This window comes from Monodon monoceros, unplaced genomic scaffold, assembly GCF_005190385.1.
Source record: "Monodon monoceros isolate NGI ecotype Baffin Bay Population unplaced genomic scaffold, NGI_Narwhal_1 Super_Scaffold_6, whole genome shotgun sequence".
Classification (NCBI taxonomy): domain Eukaryota; kingdom Metazoa; phylum Chordata; class Mammalia; order Artiodactyla; family Monodontidae; genus Monodon; species Monodon monoceros.
Genome location: NW_021703783.1, coordinates 42,271,962 through 42,290,637, shown reverse-complemented (window position 1 = coordinate 42,290,637; position 18,676 = coordinate 42,271,962). Strand labels below are relative to the sequence as shown.

Sequence of the window (18,676 nt, the reverse complement as noted above, 5' to 3'; positions counted from 1 at the left end):
CCTGTTGGGGTAGAAGCCACATGATCAATCAATAATGTTAACTCAGTGATGTTTAAAAAACTTTCTTAGGTCATGGACCCCTTTGAGATACTAATTAAGGCAGTGGGCCCTCTCCCTAGAAAGCTACACATAGATATTTGCATAATACTTCAAAGTATTCACAAATACCACCTCTCCCTCCAATCTCATCAATTGTCTGCCCAGAGGTCCATAGACCACCACCCCCTTCCACGTATACAATGTTAGGATGGCCTAAAAAAATAAGCTAGGAACAGATTTGGTGAGCTCTCTAGTGGCCTGGGAACAGGAGTGATTAAACAGCAATAAAGGGCCTATTTTCCAAATTGGGTTATCTCACTATTCAAGAAAATATTAATGAGAATAAGGAGGTACCAGGATGCAAGGGAGGGTGTGTTTCTGATTTAATAAAACATTACTGGGTTGCCTTCCAAATTTCTAGTAACAGACAGAGAAGTAGCAAAAAAAAAAAAAAAAAAGCAACACTCCAATACACTTTTTTTTTCTCCTTTTTTACTTACATTAAATACATTGGTAAATCAGCAGTCGCATTCTGTTACCACGATTGTTATGTTGGGAGAGGAAGAAAGGGGAAAAAAGGCAAATGCTTTCTTAGAAGCAAAAAAAAAAAATCAGAAGAAAAAAATGAAGAGCTGGGAAATAAAAACTAAGATTCCCTAAGCCCAACAGAGCTCAAAGGAAAGCAGAAGAGCTAATAGGAAGTAGAAGGAAGGCAGCAGATAGGCCCAGAAGCTAAGGCCAATCCTGTTCCTAAGGGGAGGGGAGAAGAAGCCTGGAGAAATGGTTTCCCAGCCCCAAGGCAACGAAACATCTTCACTACTGCTCCATGGGGAAAACTACACAGAGAAAGAACTTCATTTCTAAGAAACTTAAGAGAGCCATCGTAGTTCTTCCACTTGTAAGGATGCACTGGCTGCTCTAGGGGGCTAGTGGGTGCTGGGGAAAGGAGGGGAAAATGTGTATGTGTTTCAGGGCCATGGGAACTAAGGCTGCCCCTGGTAAAGGAAGGGAATTTAGGTGTAAGTGGAAGAACCTAAGCTGGGTCCTTCAGAATCTCAGCTTCATGGATTTCTCAGCTTCTCTGGGACAGAAGGGAGTCTGCAAGCCAAAAGGGCAGAAAGGTTCCAATCCTAGGTCACTATGGCCTCTCCTCTCTTATTCCCCCCAATCTCCTCAAAACCCTGGGCTAGAACAAGAAGGGATTTAGAGTTCTCTCTTGCCTTGATGGCTTCCCAAACACATCTTAAAATACCTGATGAGGGATGTGAAGAGAGACTAGAGATTTAGAAAGGACCAACATCCTCTGGTGATGTGAGACAGCTGTGAGGGACCTTCAGTGGCCAGTCGTTCCCTGTCCACAGGAACAGGTATTATATTAGGGGGCCACAAGTAGGCCTCTGTGGTACTACCCCCCCTAGTGGTATGTGGATTAAACCACTGGTTGCATGGGGGATGGGTTTGGGGGGTAAGCATGGAGGGACCAAACTGAAGATACTAACAAAGGAGAAAAGAAACAGGGCCTAATGGGAGGTGGGGAACAGAACAGACTGTACAGTGGGAATAAAGATCATACCTATTTACAGGGAAGTAGAAAAGACATGGTAATGGGTGGATCAAATTGAATGGGAACCCTGGGAAAGGACAGAAAACTCCTCCCTCTTGCTGACTCCTCTTCACTCCCCTACAACGGCTTATGCTATCCTGAGACTGCTCTCCAGTTGCTCAATTAATTCCTCAGGAAAGGTAAACCTATACCCAAGAGTTAGGCTGGCAAGAATATAGGTGAAGTAACAATCAGAGTTGGAGGAAGCTAGCAGTGGAGACTGGGCTTGAGTAGCTGCCACCGGTACTGTTCTCTACAGCCCCTCCCCTAACCTCATATACACCTCGGATTCCACTTAATTAAAAAGTTAAGAGGGCAGGTAAATCAATCAAAACCCCCATAAAACAAGTATCACAACTGAACTACCATCAATTAAAGTGCAAACTGCAGGGGGATATCGTGGCTGGGGCTGAGGCCATCTGAAGGCCAGAGAGAAAAAAATGCATATGTGTAAGTCAGAGGATGGGTGTCAGAAACTGGTCCCTCCTCCATTTAGATCACAGCAGAGCCAAAGATGCAGGCAACCAGTGAAGATTCTTTGGAGGACTCTGGGGTCCAGAATCTCCCCCACTATGGGGGAGAAGCTACCTAAAGAGGCTGGGTGAGGGGAAAGTAAGCCTTAGAAGAGTTCCTGAGCCACAGATGACACTGCATCTCCACCTCTTCCACCTCTGCCCAGTTAGCTAACAAGACTCCAGCCTGGTGCCTGAGAGCTTGCCTTCACATTCTCACCTCTACCTAGAAACACCCTCCACAAGGCCAACTCAGTGTTTTCAAATATGAGAAACTCCAACCAAATAAAAACAAAAAGGAAATGTTTCCTTACTCCCCCTTGCTCTGAGCCTTACTTTCCCCCAGGGTCCTTAATGTGACTGAACTGGAAACCTCCTTCCTCACTTCCTGGGTTCACTACCTTCTCCATCCTGGGGAGAGGAAGAAAAGGGGATCAAGAAGAGAGACTGACCAAAAGCAGAAGGGGAAGGGGCAGGAGACAAAAAAAGAGTTTTCTGAAAAAATGGGGAGGAGGAGGAAAGATAATTAGGTCACTGTCTTGCACCTATAATACAAAGTGAAGAAAGTTTGTTTTGGAAGGTAAGTCCTGGGGGATCTGACCCCCAAGCCCCAGAGCAGGGGTAGGAGGCCAGTGGCAACAGCTGCCTGGTGTTGTTGCTGAAGCGTTAAAAAGTGCCATGATGGAGCTGTCAAGAGGCAGCCCTTGGGAGCCAGGGCCCAGTGTGCTGTTACCGTAGGGGCTGTGTGCTGAGCGGTGGGGATGGAGGTTATTTCTGAGCTCTCGTGCTAGCTCCATACTTGTTTGCCGCTAGCCACCCCCTCAGTTGCTACAACACTGGCTCTTGTTCTGCTGGGACTGCTCATGGAGATCCACACCCCGGCTTCGGCCTGCTGCACCCCCCAGATTCTGGGGTTCACTCTTTGGCAACTTCTTAGCTAGAGATAAAAACAGAAGGGAACAAAGTATGGTAGATTTTACTCATCCCCCCAGAAAAAGACTACTGGGGGAAAGTGGAAATGCGAGAAACTAAAAGAATGTTCCGAAGAGGGGAGGGTTCATTGTAAACTACATTGAAGACGAGGGGGCTCAAACTGCAGCCAAAGGATGGAGGTCACAATGGAAAGTTAAGGTATTTCCACACCTGAAGTTTTCATAAGAGGAGACGCTCCCATTTATCCTTATGACTTGGGTTAGTCATCTTGCCTAGAGGCAAGGGAAAACACACAGGAAGACCTTAGGCTGCTCTGACCTTACCTATTGCCAGGAAGAGATCGTTCACGTTCATAGCTGTCTTGGCTGAAGTCTCCATAAACAATAAGCTGTTGTCATCTGCATACGCCTGGGCCTCCTGCAAGGGGTGGGGTGTACTGGTACTCAGACTGTAGGGCAGGAACAAGTACGGCCTTTCCACTCCCACATAGCACCAGAGCTAGACAATATCCTAGGTTCCCTCCCCTTAACTGCCCCTCTGAGCCAGCTGGCCCTGGACCCATATTTTGGAGATGACTCCCTCAAGGGATAACCCATGGTTTAAGCACTTAATCCAACAAATAGATGTCAGGAATCTTAATTACTGGGGAGGAGGTAAGTTGGTTGGGGGCTTTTGGGTTCTGACACTTGAGTATCCCTTACCTCAAATTCAACTGCTCCCTCCTTCCTCTTTTCATACTGGTACCCCCACAGCTGGTACTGGTACTTCCCTACCCCTCTGCTCTGGAATTTTCTTCTGACTCCTCTAAAATCTCCTGGCTGGCATTAGGGTCACAGTGTTGCTGTATTTAACTTGGTGCAGAACTGGGGAATGAGATGATGAATGTCCTGAGATGAGATTTTCAGAAAGGGCAGGTTTGGTAAAAAGAGGTCCCAAGCACAGAGGGAGTGTGTCAGAGAGGGACTCTGTGGCCACCTTACTTCGTACTCCACCATGCGCTTGTTGGCCAGGTCAGCTTTGTTCCCCGCCAGGGCAATAACGATGCTAGGACTGGCCTGTCGCTGTAGTTCCTTTACCCATGTCTTTGCTCGGGCGAAGGTTTCCTAGGAAAACACAAGGATGAGAATGAGTAGGCTGGCTCATTCAGCCTACTGACTGCCAATCCAGGCCCATCAACTTCAAAGCCCAGTCTCAAAACTCACCTCTTCTAAGCAGCCTTCACTCATTGAAACCACCTGTCTCTGGTAATTCATTACCTGTCTTCTCAGCACTTGGAAGCATAATCTGTATTCTTATTTTGCTATTTCAAGAACAAGTTTTCTCTCCCCCACCTATTTTAATTCCTATAAATAAAAGCAAGGACAATCTTCTCAGCCCACTTACCTGATTAGTAATGTCATAAACCACAATTGCAGCTTGGGCACCTCTGTAGTACATGGGGGCCAAGCTATGGTATCGCTCCTGCCCAGCTGTGTCCCAGATCTCAAACTTGACTGTTGTGTCATCTAGACAAACCGACTGGGTGAGGAAGGCCGCTACGAATAAGAGAACAGAAAAGTTGTTCTAAGTGGGAGGATGCATGGGAACATCCCACCCTCCTTCAAAATATCTCTACTTTGGGTCTAAGACAAGTCACCACCCAGGCCATTCAGCTACAGGAAAGGTTTAGCATTCTCCTCCTTACACACAAGAAAGGTTTAGCATTTTCCTTCAGATCTTGGAACCAGAATTAAGCCTGCTCTTGGCTAAGTCCTCCCTGCCAGAAGTTTCTCTAGCTAAGGAATGGGGGAACATCATAAACTCTGAGGGACAGAAAGAACTGGCACTTATACCAGAGTCATCCCTCTTCTAACCAAAACAGAGGAGTAAGAGATAATGACGGAGATAATAAGCTTCAGATAAAAGTCACATCAAGAACTGATTAGAGGGCTTCCTTGGTGGCGCAGTGGTTGAGAGTCCGCCTGCCGATGCAGGGGACATGGGTTCGTGCCCCAGTCTGGGAAGATCCCACATGCCGCGGAGCGGCTGGGCCCGTGAGCCATGGCCGCTGAGCCTGCGCGTCCAGAGCCTGTGCTCTGCAACGGAAGAGGCCACAACAGTGAGAGGCCCGCGTACCGAAGATAAAAAAAAAAGAACTGATTAGACAGGGACTTCCCTGGTGGCACAGTGGTTAAGAATCCGCCTGCCAATGCAGGGGACACGGGTTCAAGCCCTGGTCCGGGAAGATCTCACATGCCGCGGAGCAACTAAGCCCGTGTGCCACAACTACTGAGCCCACACTTTAGAGCCTGTGAGCCACAACTAAGCCCGCCTGCCACAACTACTGAAGCTCACGCACCTAGAGCCCGTGCTCTGCAACAAGCAAAGCCACTGCAATGAGAAGCCCGCGCACCACAACAAAGCGTAGCCCCCGCTCGCCGCAACTAGAGAAAGCCTGCACGCAGGAACGAAGACCCAACACAGCCAAAAATAAATAATAAAAAAAAAAAACTGATTAGACGATTTTAAAGCCTGTTGTGAGGTCCCACCATTATCAGTATTATTTGGCTGTTATTTTTTCATATTACCTCTGCTGGTCAAAGAACATATTTCCAAGGTGACTTGGAAATAAGTCACCCCCCCAATAAAAGTGGGGAAGGAGTTAACATGGGAGTTCTCATAAAAGACCCTTTATTGAATTACCACCCTATTTTGGGGTAGTGGCAAAGAGAAGGTAGCAAAGGTGGGAAAAGCAGATTCCTTTACGTTTTGTATTTAGTTCTAACCTCTATTTTACCAGATATGTGCATCAGGATCAGCTAAGGAGCTTTTCCAAACATACATGTCTACATTGCCACCAACCTCACTCTACCTCCAATACTAATCAGTAGATCTAGGGTAGGGCCCAAGCATGCATAGGATGAAAATGCTCCCTAGGTGATTCTGATGTACATCTCTGATTATGAGCCACTGCCCCAAAGCAACCCTGCTCAAGATGACACTCAGCTGAACTTCACTGGCATTAAGATGAGAGTGGGAGGAGGAAAACAGATTAAAAAATTAGTGGTTTTCTTGGCGCTCAAAGGCCAACCTTTCTAACTTTCTTCTAGGAAGTAAGAGGATGAACATGGACTTGCTTTTGGGCATTATGGCAATTTTTTTTGTTTCTTAAAGGATTTCCATTCCAGGGAGCTAAGAGGGCCAGCTCCACAAACAGATCCCTAGATCTCCCTTCAAAAGCCCTTCTAAGCATTGAAACTCTTCTCTCCCTGAAGTACTCACCTCCAATGGTGCTCTCCTGGTACTCGTGGAACTGCCCTTTGACAAAACGTAATACCAGGCTAGACTTCCCCACTGCAGATTCACCCAGCAGGACCAATTTGAACTGGCATATTTTGCTGGCCTGGGGCTGCCCATTGGGCCTGGCTGTGCTTCTGCTAGTCATGGCTAGATTATCAGAATGGGAAAGGGTAGAGGGAGGGGGATGCCACAGAGCGGCAGAGGGGGGAGGGGGGAGGGGAGGGGACTTCCAGGCTTCAACAGTCCTGCAAGAAAAAAAGGAGGTAAAATTAAACACAGGGCCATTGCAGCTGCAGTCACTTTTTAGAAAAAGGACAGAATCTCTTCATTTCTTTGCTCCTATGAGGACTTAACTCTTACAATCACCCACCATTAAAAGGTTACACCACTGAGAGGGTCCCAGGCACCTGACACTCACTGGTAAGAGTGGGGAACAGTAAAATAAGAATTGCATCTAAAGTACAGTGTGCTGAAATGGAGAGACTGAAAACCACGTGAGAGTAGTTTTTAATCTCCCAATCATTCCCCACCAGGTCTTCAAAGAACAGCATATTGATCAACTTTTAGTTGGCTTGAAGAGCACCCAGATCCACCCAAAAGTACCCTAGATCCCTACTATCTCCTTGGTGTCCTGGTGCTGTCCTTTTTTTATCCCCTCTTTTTTCTAGCTTTCAAAATGAGAAATTCACTCTAGGGGTATGGGATAAGAGTCACCCATCCTAAGAGTAGAGGGGTAGCTTCTGGTTCTATATCCTTCTTACACGACCATTTCTGAAAATTGACATTTCTGAAAATATAACCAGGGTCCAGTGATCAGAAAATCCATCCTTTCTCATTTCTGATCACAGGTAATAGAGAGGGCTTCCCTGGTGGCGCAGTGGTTGAGAGTCCGCCTGCTGATGCAGGGGACATGGGTTCGTGCCCCGGTCCAGGAAGATCCCACATGCCGCGGAGCGGCGAGGCCCGTGAGCCATGGCCGCTGAGCCTGCGTGTCCGGAGCCTGTGCTCCGCAACGGGAGAGGCCACAAGAGTGAGAGGCCCGCGTACCGCAAAAAAAAAAAAAAAAGGTAATAGAGAAACAGACCACATTGAGTATTAACTCTTTCACTTTTCTTCTGCCACCTCTCCAAGTCTGAAAATCTATCAAGTCTGAGTCAGTAGGCCTGACTTACTCTCAACTTGCAGCTGTCTTCCTGGTGCCTAGGGATTAGACTACCCTCCACACTGAAAGGGCCTAACAGCTGTAGCCCTCTAAGTTAGAGGCAGAGAAAGAAGGTGTACCTTCTAAACACATGCGGGAATCTCCGGTAGATGGTATAGGGGATAAGTCTTCAAGCAATAAATACTTGATGAAAGAATAAAACTGAACCACCTTCTCTACCTTCCAAGCGGCTAGGAAAGCTGGTGGTGGAGGAGGAGACAGAGAGAGAGAGAAAGTTGGGACTTTGAGTGTCCAATCATCCAAACCTGAATATATTTCATCATCCTGACTCTGGCTGGAAAGGAACTGTGAGATTCAAAGAAGTGTTAGCATGATCACAGCATGTAAACCTATCCCCAAAACCTAAGCGTTGCTTGGATTATACTTTGCTTGTTCAAATTAATCTTTCCCTTCTCCAAGGTTGATTCTAGTGACTCCATAAACATCATACTCTGTGACATATACGGGGAAACATTATTTTTTCACTATAGCAAATTGCTTTGGGATCAAATCAGGGTTAAAAATATCTGCAATCCTAGTAAAGACACAAAAACCATACAGGAGGAGGTGTAGAGGAACAAAGGCTGTGGAGTCCAATTCACTGGATTTATTTTATAGTTCTGATTACTAGCTTTAAATCTTTGGACAATTTACTAAATCTACCTGTGCATTTGTTTCCTCATCTGTAAAATGGGATAATAGCCTATGAGTACCTAATTCATAAGGTTGTTGTGAGGATTAAATGAGATAATACAAAGAACTCAAATATTTGACAAAAAGTGCTATATCAATGAATATAAAGGTACTAATCATTACTAATATGATATCAAGAAAATTTCTCTGCTGAGCCTTACCTTCCACCTTTTTAAAAAAAATTTATTTATTTAATTTATGTATTATTTTTGGCTGTGTTGGACCCTCGGTGCTGTGTGCGGGCTTTCTCTAGTTGCAGCAAGCGGGGCTTCTCTTGTTGTGGAGCACGGGGTCCAGGTGCGCAGGCTTCAGTAGTTGTGGCATGCGTGCTCAGCAGTTGTGGTGCACAGGCTTAGCTGCTGCGAGGCATGTGGGATCTTCCCGGACCAGGGCTTGAACCCGTGTCCCCTGCATTGGCAGGCGGATTCCCAACCACTGTGACACCAGGGAAGCCCTCACCTTTATAAAATGGAAAAAATACCTACCTCATAGAGTAGCCCTGAGGATTAAGTGAAACATTTGTGTAACATAGTATTAACGAATAGTAAGACAGGTATTGTTGGGCTTCCCTGGTGGTGCAGTGGTTGAGAATCTGCCTGCCAATGCAGTGGACACAGGTTCGAGCCCTGGTCTGGGAGGATCCCACATGCCACGGAGCAACTAGGCCCGTGAGCCACAACTACTGAGCCTGCGCGTCTGGAGCCTGTGCTCCCAACAAGAGAGGCCGCGATAATGAGAGGCCCACGCACCGCGATGAAGAGTGGCCCCCACTTGCCGCAACTAGAGAAAGCCCTTGCACAGAAACGAAGACCCAACACAGCCAAAAATAAATAAATAAATAAATTTTAAAAAATAAAATAAAAAATGAAAAAAAGAAACTGCCAAAGTGTTTAAAAAACAAAAAGACAGCTATTGTTATTTAATGACCCTGATTCACAGAAAAGATCAATTTAATATATTAAAGGATATCTCAATATTAGTTGTTATCAATACATGCCTAAAGAGCAGCCATGATATGAAAGAGGTAGAGAAAAAAAACAGGAAAAAAAAAGTGTAAAGAGGGAGTTAACGGAGAAATGAGATTGAAATGAGAACGCAGACAAATCCCAAAGTAGACCAGATTAAGACAGAGGGCTGTAAGAAATTACTCTGATCCTACTGGGTATTTTGTAGTCCCCTAGGCCAAGGAGTCCCAAGAATCCAGATATACATGTGCCACTTTGTGATGAAGTTTTCACTGGTCTGTGATGAAATGATTAAATAAAAATGATATACTGGGGACCTCCCTGGTGGTCCAGTGGCTAAGACTCTGAGCTCCCAATGCAGGGGGCCCGGGTTTGATCCCCGACCAGGGAACTAGATCCCGTGTGCCACAACCAAGACCTGATGCAGCCAAATAAATAAATAAATATATTGGGCTTCCCTGGTGGCGCAGTGGTTGAGAGTCCACCTGCCGATGCAGGGGACACGGGTTCGTGCCCCGGTCCGGGAAGATCCCACATGCCGCAGAGCGGCTGGGCCCGTGGGCCATGGCTGCTGAGCCTGTGCGTCTGGAGCCTGTGCTCCGCAATGGGAGAGGCCACAACAGTGAGAAGCCCGCGTACTGCAAAAAAAAAAAAAAAAAAAAAGATATAGCAAGTTCTTCATAAAGCTAAATTTATTCATTTTAGGAGTTTCCTTTATAACAAGATTTCTAACTTACATTTTTTGTATCAGTTTTCCCTCAAAGGTAAATATGTATTTTTTGCATGGATAAACCTCTAAGACCTATTGTTAAAAGTTAAAAAAAAAGTTGGAGAACAAAACATGTGGTTGATCCTATTTCTATAAAACAAAGCAACATTCTGCAGAGAAAAAGGTACGGGAAGATACACACTCATCTGTTAACAGTGGTTACCTCCCTCTAAGGAGAGTGGGATTGAGGAAAACGGTATGTGAAGGACTCAGGTGTTTTCATTCCACATAATTCTTTCTTTTTTTAACAGGAAATATATATTTTTAAAGTTTCCTACATAACTTTTTAAAAAATTGTTTTTAAAAAAAAATTACAAATAATGGTGTTGATAGGCAGTAGTAAGCTTTCTAAATATACTTATGTGGAAAAATAGAAACCCCCAAATTTAAATTAATTGGTCCATTAAATCCAAAATTCTGGGAACCAGTACTGCAAAAATCAGTATTAATTAGCTTCTTAACCACTAGTCACAGTTCTTTAGCTCTTTTCATCCTCAAACCTTTAGAGCAGTGTTTCTCAAACTGTGGGCTGTAAGCCAATAGTGACCTTGAAATCACTTGCTGGATCATGATCAGTATATTTAAAAAAAGAAAAAAAGAAAAAATAAATAGAAAAAAATCAAGTGATTGCAAATAATAAGCATGAGAATAATTTTGTGAAAATGTTTCACTTGTGGGTGTATGTACATACACTGAATTATGATGTAAAAAAAAAATTTTTTTTTAATGAGTCACAATCAAAAAACGTTAAAAAAACACTGCTTTGGAGAGGCCTGAAACTGAAAGATGGGTTAGTAGGAAGTCTAGTCTCTGGCCAGCCTATAAAAGCACTTCCAGGTGAAATTAAGATGAGGGTTTAATATAGCTGTCCAGGGGTCAGAGGTTCTCCAACCCTGCTACTAAAGTTATAGAGCAATTATGAAAATGGAAAGTTAAAGTCAACAGAGGCAGTCCTGCACAGTGGTAAGGGCTCTGGAATCAGGCAAGCCTGAGTTTTATTCTCTGCTTTGCCAATTAACCCACTGTGATTTAGGCTACTCACTCCCTTTGCCTTTCTAAGCTTCAGTTTCCTTACCTATGAGGATCCGGGGATGGGGTAGGGAGTATAATAGGTGAAAGCAGTAAAAGGCAGAATTTGAATTCAATTCCAAAGTTCTGGGTACATTTAAGAAATGTGTTTCTCTTAGGGTTTCTCAGCATCTGCAAGAATTATTTTTAAAAACACATTTATGGGGCTTCCCTGGTGGCGCAGTGGTTGAGAGTCCACCTGCTGATGCAGGGGACACGGGTTTGTGCCCCGGTCTGGGAAGATCCCACATGCCGCAGAGCGGCTGGGCCCGTGAGCCATGGCCGCTGAGCCTGCGCGTCCGGAGCCTGTGCTCCGCAACGGGAGAGGCCGCAACAGTGAGAGGCCCGCGTACTGCAAAAAACAAACAAACAAACAAAAAAGGCAAAAAAACCCATTTACGTAGTACTTCATATACACTGTTTCATAGGAAAAGAGGATAGGCCATCATAACTCTACACTTTACAACAGAAAACAGATTACACAATAAGAAAAAAACCTCTACAGATCATAAGCTGATCAAGTTTCCTTTAGGTTGACACACATACACTATACTCTTAAAAAACAACAGAAAAAAAGTTACTAGATTCTTCAACTTACTCCCTCACATTTCAAAGCATGTGATCCAAAGAGCAGAACACTAAGTTAGAGTGGACTGAATTCTCATCGGCAGACACGTCTCTCTAGGCCTGGGAAAACAGTAGGGAGTTGGAGAAGTGTGAAGATAGGAAACAGTTGGGAATTCCCTGACGGTCCAGTGGTTAGGACTCTGTGCTTCCACTGCCGCAGCCCGGGTTCAACCTGCAAGCTGCGCGGCACGGCCAGAAAAAAAAAAAAAAAAAAAAGAGGAAACAGTCACAGACACACGGATTGGTCACTAACCCCCACAGATAAATCAACCCAGAGCCAATCGGCAAACTCTATTGAACTGTCAGAGATTAGTAACTATGGGGTTAGAAAAGACTATCTCCCACTCCAATGTTTCAGCTCAAGAATATGTCCTACCCTCTCTGTTCACAGTAATTGATGGGCTGCCCATCTCTGTGCCTTGATCTTTAATCCCAACATGTTAATAAGGGTATCATGTTTCTTACGCAATAGCTAGACTCTCAAAAGATCAGGGGTACAGAAATGGAATAATACATATAAGATTCAATTGATTTCTCCCCTATTCTAGCAGTGATTTTTTTGCTACCAGTTGACAGTGGGCAAATGATCCATCCAAAGGCAAAAAATAAATCACAGCCAACCAGTCAAGTGGTGTGATGATTATTGCCTTCAAACCTGAGGCAAAAAAAGGGAGGTTTTTCTTCCCTTCAACACTTTCAGTTCAGATGAGAAGAAATGACAGCTTCCCTCAGAAGTGCAGCCCCACAAGAATGGCTCATCAAATGACCATTAACTGGGCCTCCCTGGTGGTGCAGTGGTTAAGAATCCGCCTGCCAATGCAGGGGACACGGGTTCTAAGCCCTGGCCCGGGAAGATCCCACATGCCGCGGAGCAACTAAGCCCGTGAGCCACGACTACTGAGCCTGCGCTCTGAGCCCACGTGCTGCAACTACCAAAGCCCATGAGCCTAGAGCCCGTGCTCCGCAACAAGAGAAGCCACTGCAATGAGAAGCCCACAAGCCACAACGAAGAGGAGCCCCAGCTCACTGCAACTACAGAAAGCCGGCGTGCAGCAACGAAGACTCAACACAGCCAAAAATAAATAAATAAAATAAATAAATTTATATTAAAAAAATGACCATTTAGGAGGATTAAGGCATGACGTCATCAGTCTATTGGGGAAGGGAGAGGTGGAGGATGAGGGGCAAGTTCTTTAGTGTGAGCAGCTCTCCCAGCAGCACAGGGAAATATGAATAGGAAAGGTTTCTTAGGGACTTCCCTGGCAGCCCAGTGGTTAAGACTCTGAGCTTCCACTGCAGGGGGCACGGGTTCAATCACTGGTTGGGGAACTAAGATCCCGCAAGCTGTGTGGCCAAGAAAAAGGAAAGGTTTCTTAGCCTGCCGAAACCTGAGGAATGGAGTCTGCCTAGGGCAAGACTCCATTCCTCAGATTCCTTCCCACTTGGTAGCTTTGGGTTCCTATGCCAACTACATATGAAGCCTCCAGAAGTCTGTCATCTACCAATAGAGACTGAGTTCAAGGCACAGAGCCACTGGAGTCTAGCCCCCTCCCAAATGTTAGCCCTGTAAGTTCAGTTTGCCAGATAAGAGGCAGTTTAGAGGTCATCTAGTCCAGTCTATATTTTACAGAGAGGAAACTGAGGCAAATAAAATGAACCAGCTTGCCAGGTGTTATCACACAGCCAGTTTTCACACAACTGCTTAGTAGCAAGTCTCCTTCTAGCAAGTACTCTCAGCCAGGTACTCCTGCTCCTGTTATACCACTATACCTCTTCAGGAAGCAGGAGATGCTGAACTCTGAACTGAAATCCAAAGAAGGCACCAGGACAGGAACACGAGCTTAGATTGGATAGTTTCTGCTTCTATTCAGTTTAGATAAGTACTTCCTTTGGGACTGAAAACAAGTTAGGAAGGCCCAGGCCTTTGCTGGGAACTGGAATCTACTCCCATATCCTTCTGACAGAAGGACTCACTCACTACTGTGCTTCTCTAAAAGGTCTTGACCAACTCCTGCCAGGACAGTTGAAACAGAAGCAATTCAATGGAAGGTGCTAGGAAAGCAATGGTAATTTCTGCAGAATTCAATGGGCTGTGGGATTAATGTGAGATTTACTGAGCCGGGAAGATAGAGCAGAAGCCAGTAAACACCTTCAACTCTCCAACTTTGTTTAGACCCCAAATTACCAAAATCTTAAACTGAATTCCACTACTTGGCTCATTGTGTTGATCCAATGTTAACCAATGAGTCACAGGCTTAAATGAGAGTCCTTCCACTTCACCCTCTCCCTTATATTTCCCCAAGAGTCAAAAAAAGCATACTTATCTCTTATCAGCATGGTACTGCAAACTCCCTATTATTGACCTATGAAAGACTGGAATGCCTTTCCCCACTTTGTCTGCCTAGTAAACACCTAATGTGTCTTTTAAAGCCAAGCTCAAATGTCACCTTCTCTGTGAAACTGCATAATTACTCTCTCACCCCAGCAGAATTCATCACTGTTTCCTCTAGGATCCCACAGTATTAAAACTGTATTCTTGGGAATTCCCTGGCTGTCCAGTGGTTAGGACTCAGTGCTTTCACTGCCAGGGCCAGGGTTCAATCCCTGGTTGGGGAACTAAGATCCCACAAGCTGTGTGGCACGGGCAAAAAACAAAAACAATCAAACAAAAACCCTGTATTCTTATCACAGCATTTATTACATTATTTGACTTAATTGTTTGTGTCTGTCTGCTCCGCTAAACTATGAACTTCTCAAAAAGTGTGACTATTTTTTATGTCATCTTGAATCTCCAGAGCAGAGCACAATGCCTGGTCCCTAGTAGCTGTTCATTAATTAAGGCCAAAGCAATCCTGCTTCCTTCCTCCATCTACTCCTCCCCTTCTGTGCCATCTAAATAGATTCTTACTCAGTTCCATTTGGGAATGTTTTTAACAGGCCAGTTCTCCCTCTTGCCTCTTTGTGATCTACCCTGGATGGAGGGGCCTCTTGGGACCCAGCCCACAAGGTACTGTTGCAACTCACATGGGCTAACTGCTTTTCCTGTCACCCGTTACTATACCTCAGATGGCCTAATCACACCAAATATGCAGCCCCCCCACCGTAACACTGAGGCAACTGTGGCTAAAAACAAAGTTCTCTGAATCTTCAGTTGATGTTAAATGTTCAAAAAACTTCAGATCATTATCTCTATTAATTCCTGAACTTCAGAAACACAAGTTTAAAAAAAAAAAATCATACTACCACTCTGACAAGGTACCCACTGCCCCTCAACAGAAACTACAACCTGGCCCAGAAATCTGCACACACTTTGCTCACCTGGGTGGCTTCTTATTCAGCTCAGTTACTGTTGAGTCAGTGACTAAATCTTTCCTAAAACATTCTTGGGAAATGGGAGCGTATTGTGTAGGGTTTCAAGGTATCCCTCCTCCAAGACGGCTGTTGCGTTTCCTTATTTTAAATTCAATGTCTCACACTTTGGTTACTTTCCAACCTGAAATGCCTTAGGATTAAGAAGCAGGCTATACACTTGCTTCTCCTACCCCATGTCTCCTCATAAGTCAAATTCGTATCAATGCGCACAAACTAGTAAACTATAAAAGAGCAATCCTTGCTCCTGGGCAAAGTAAGAGTTAGAAGGCATGAGGTATGACTTCAAGGGCAATGGGAAAGTCCTCTTCTCCAAATATATTTTTGTAACTCCAGATCTACGTTTGAAATTCTATATTGATGATTTCCACTCCTTAGCTCCCTCTTTAAGAAGCAAAAACTCTTGGAAGGATTAATACTTTAAGTGACTATTTGTTATTTACACCTTAATATGGAGCAATTCCAGATCAGTTTTTGAAAGAAGGCTTTGATTACGGGGAAGGTGGAAAAGACAAGAAGGGATGTATAGAAGAAAGGGACAGGATATCATCAGGATGTAGGAAATGGCAAAGCTTAGTGAGGATTTAAAAAACAAACACACACACACACACATCTACACAACTTTCTCTAGGACTGGCTTTGCAGGAGAGAAAATAAAAGCTCCTGGGGGTACAATAATCAAGGTTTCTGAGGGCACTGTATAAAGGCTGGGCACATCACAGGGCTTCTAAAGCCAGTAAGGACAAATTCAATTAATAAGGTGGTGTATAAAATGTCCCAGCTGTGCTGGTTTAGAGGAAAACCAGTTTCAAAGTCAGAGAAATTTGGAAGCTTCTCATATCATTATAGAAAGACAGACACAGGGGCCCCTTAGGAGAACCATCATCTTCTTCTGGGATAATGAAGGGACAGTCATATAATCTGAACATGCAGAGACCATGAACCAGAAGATAGAAGTCCCAAATTCCTCACATTAGCAGAGATGCCAATAATTCTCCCAAACAAAATCATTCACTTTAATGTTTCCTTCCTGCCCATAAAAGAGAAAGACGTTTTGGCCATCTATTTGGGCATTTCCTGGGATACCCAGTGCACAAGTGGGGTGTGTGCGTGTGTGTGCACAAGGATGTGAGTGATAACCCAGACTACAGCTCTCTGCTTGTCTGAATTTGATAAAAGCAAGACAAAATGAACTGGGAAAGGAGCATAATAAATAACATAGTATGGTCCCAGAAGGGAAAACTGGAAAGAATAAGAAAACCAGAGTTTGGTGGGAACATGAAAACAGAATTGCCTTTGGTGGCACATCCCCCAAAGTGAAGTAAGATTAGTCTCATCTACTGTCTCTTATCTCTGACCTTTCTGGATGAAATGAGTGAGGAATATGTGGGAGGATCTACACTTTTTACACTTCTATAAAACTTGAATATTTTAAAATACATACTTATTACTTTTCTAATTAAGAAGAAATGTATTTATAAAATACAGTGGTATAAAAGGGAAAAAGGAGGAAGTATAATAAGGGAAAATCCAATAAGCTCCAATCTATGGGGGGGACTAAGGAGGTCAGCAGACCGTTAAAAATATCTGGCAGGAGGGGATCCCTATGTCTTAGAAATCCATCTTCCTTTTCTCTACTCACCTCCTTTCCCAAGTGCCTCTCTGTTTGACCCAACTTTTTAATAGCTCAGAAACCCGGGCTCCTGAAGAAGTAGACAAAGAACAGGGGTGATGCCAACCTTCTGGAATGGAATTTCTCACTCTTCCCCAAATCCCCTCCTCAGTGATATCACCTCATATTTCCAGGCTTGGTTCCACATAACCATTACCTGCCTGTGAAATACCCAAGCCTAAGTGCCACAAAAGTTTCACCAACTATGGTCAGGAGATCTCTGGATGGCTGGGGATCCCTAAGCCCAGTTCCAATGCAGAAAATGAGTCACTGATTGCCCACGTCTAGGTGAGAGATATGGTCTCCAGTATAGACCACATTATTAAGTAGGAAAGAAACGAACAAACATCCCCCAAATCTAACTTCTTAGCTTTTTCACAGGACATGAGAAACAGGAGGTTAGAAGAAACCCAGAGGCTGCGGCCTAAGCCAGCTAGAGGCGAGGCCAAGGGAAAGTGCAGGGGCTGAGTCTGGAATAGCCAAGAGTCACAGAAAAAAAAGTTACTTTTGTCTTCATTGGCTACCCTGGGAGTACCAAAAAACTTCAAGTTGCCACATCTCCACACTAATGGGAACAAAAGCGTGATTACTCGCGAGCCCCAGAGCCTCCAGCCCACCCTTCAGCATTCCCAGAAGCTCCCATTACCGATGGAAGGCCCTGCTTCCACTGCCCCGGCTACCTGAGTCTTCTAGATTAGAAAAGCTTCCTTCGCTTGTCTCAGTTCTCCCGCACTGAACCCAAATCCCTCTCAGCTCAACTTTGGGGCACCCTAGTTATTTTTATAAGTCACTTTCCCTGAAAAGAATGCCTCTTACCCAGGTAAGAGCCCTTCCCTGGCCCTTCCAATGAGACCTCTCGAGAGAGCCCCAGCCCCGGTTCCCCTCCGGGCCCGGGCGCCGAATCTGACCCCTCCTTACCTCCGGGAGAATGGACTTACCTCACCCGCCGCCCAGTCCCTTTCCCCCAGTTCCTCCCTCTTCGGCGCCGCTCAATGAGGCCTGCCCCTGCCCGCACACGAGCCCCGGCCTCCCGCGCCGGCCCCCAGCCCGGCCGCCAACACCACCCGGCTGCCTCCCCGACTCACCAACTTCGGGCTCCCAGCCCGCCCGGCCCCCTCCTCAGCGCCCCCATTAGGCCTGCCGGGACCCGGCCCCCTTCTCCTTTCTCTGGTGGGCCACTCTAACCCCTCGCAGAGGCCCAGACCCGCCTCTGCCCTCAGGCCGCACTCCTCTCCGGGGCGCCTCCGCCCCTGCCCTTGCGGGCTCCATCAGCCCGGTACCTGGGGCTCCGTCTCCCCCGTCGGGCCCAAGCCTGTGTCGAACAGACAAACAGCTGCAGCTCAACCAAACCCTCCTGCCCCTCCTCCTCCTCCTCGCCCTGTGGCGGGGGCCCCAGCCAATTGCACGATTACCCGCCTACCATCCAGGGTGGGCTCTGCGCCTGCTAATCCACCAATCCTCTGGAGAAAGGCAGGCTGTCACCGAGGCGTAAGAGCAGAGGACTGGACAGGCGGTGCCCCAGACCAATACAGAGAGGGAAACTTTGAAGATGGACGAGGTGAGGAGCCACTAAAGAGCGAGCTCCCCGAGATAGGGGGCGGTACCCTGTTGACAGGCGTATACTCTAACCAGTAGACTCGCGACACCCTCATGACCCCGCCTTTTAACTCATAAACATCTAATCAGGTGAGCGATGGGGGCGGGTCAAAGTGAAACTTTAACCAGTACTGAGAAAATTCGGGACTTGAATGGCAGGCAAGGCGGGGTTGAAAGAGGCCTTAGGAAGGCCGCTACTGACCTTCGCCCCTCCCCTGGGATTTGGCGGGGCCTGCCTCTGGCGCCCCGCCTTCTATCACAAATTCGCGGGCGTGAAGGGAAATACCTCTCCCAGGGACCCGGAGCCTAGGAATTTAAGCAGACCTCACGTCGGTGCTTCCTCCTTTTAG

The 18,676-nt window shown here is 45.8% G+C and overlaps 1 protein-coding gene across 2 annotated transcripts; it reads right to left on the bottom strand.

The window, feature by feature from the left end:
- Window positions 1–424: 424 nt before the first annotated feature.
- On the bottom strand, window positions 425–18,067 carry RAB5B (RAB5B, member RAS oncogene family). 2 transcript variants are annotated; one of them, XM_029205849.1, is made up of 6 exons: window positions 18,011–18,067; window positions 6,349–6,611; window positions 4,471–4,622; window positions 4,068–4,190; window positions 3,411–3,504; window positions 425–3,091 (listed from the first exon to the last, which is right to left on the bottom strand). In XM_029205849.1, the coding sequence occupies exons 2-6, from the start codon at window positions 6,509–6,511 to the stop codon at window positions 2,976–2,978; spliced, it is 648 nt and encodes a 215-aa protein (XP_029061682.1). In that variant the 5' UTR covers window positions 6,512–6,611; window positions 18,011–18,067; the 3' UTR covers window positions 425–2,975. The 2 variants fall into 2 exon arrangements, with proteins under 2 accessions (XP_029061682.1, XP_029061681.1); XM_029205848.1 differs by lacking the exon at window positions 18,011–18,067 and adding an exon at window positions 7,648–8,390.
- Between the last annotated feature and the right edge of the window lie 609 nt (window positions 18,068–18,676).

Excerpts from the sequence above, each read along its gene's own strand:
- RAB5B (XM_029205849.1), bottom strand. The coding sequence starts at position 6,511 with ATGACTAGCAGAAGCACAGCCAGGCCCAATGGGCAGCCCCAGGCCAGC. Across the intron at positions 3,505-4,067 it reads AGCGCATGGTGGAGTACGAA|GAGGCCCAGGCGTATGCAGA; the intron begins GTAAGGTGGCCA and ends CACCCCTTGCAG. Across the intron at positions 3,092-3,410 it reads CGATCTCTTCCTGGCAATAG|CTAAGAAGTTGCCAAAGAGT; the intron begins GTAAGGTCAGAG and ends TTTTATCTCTAG.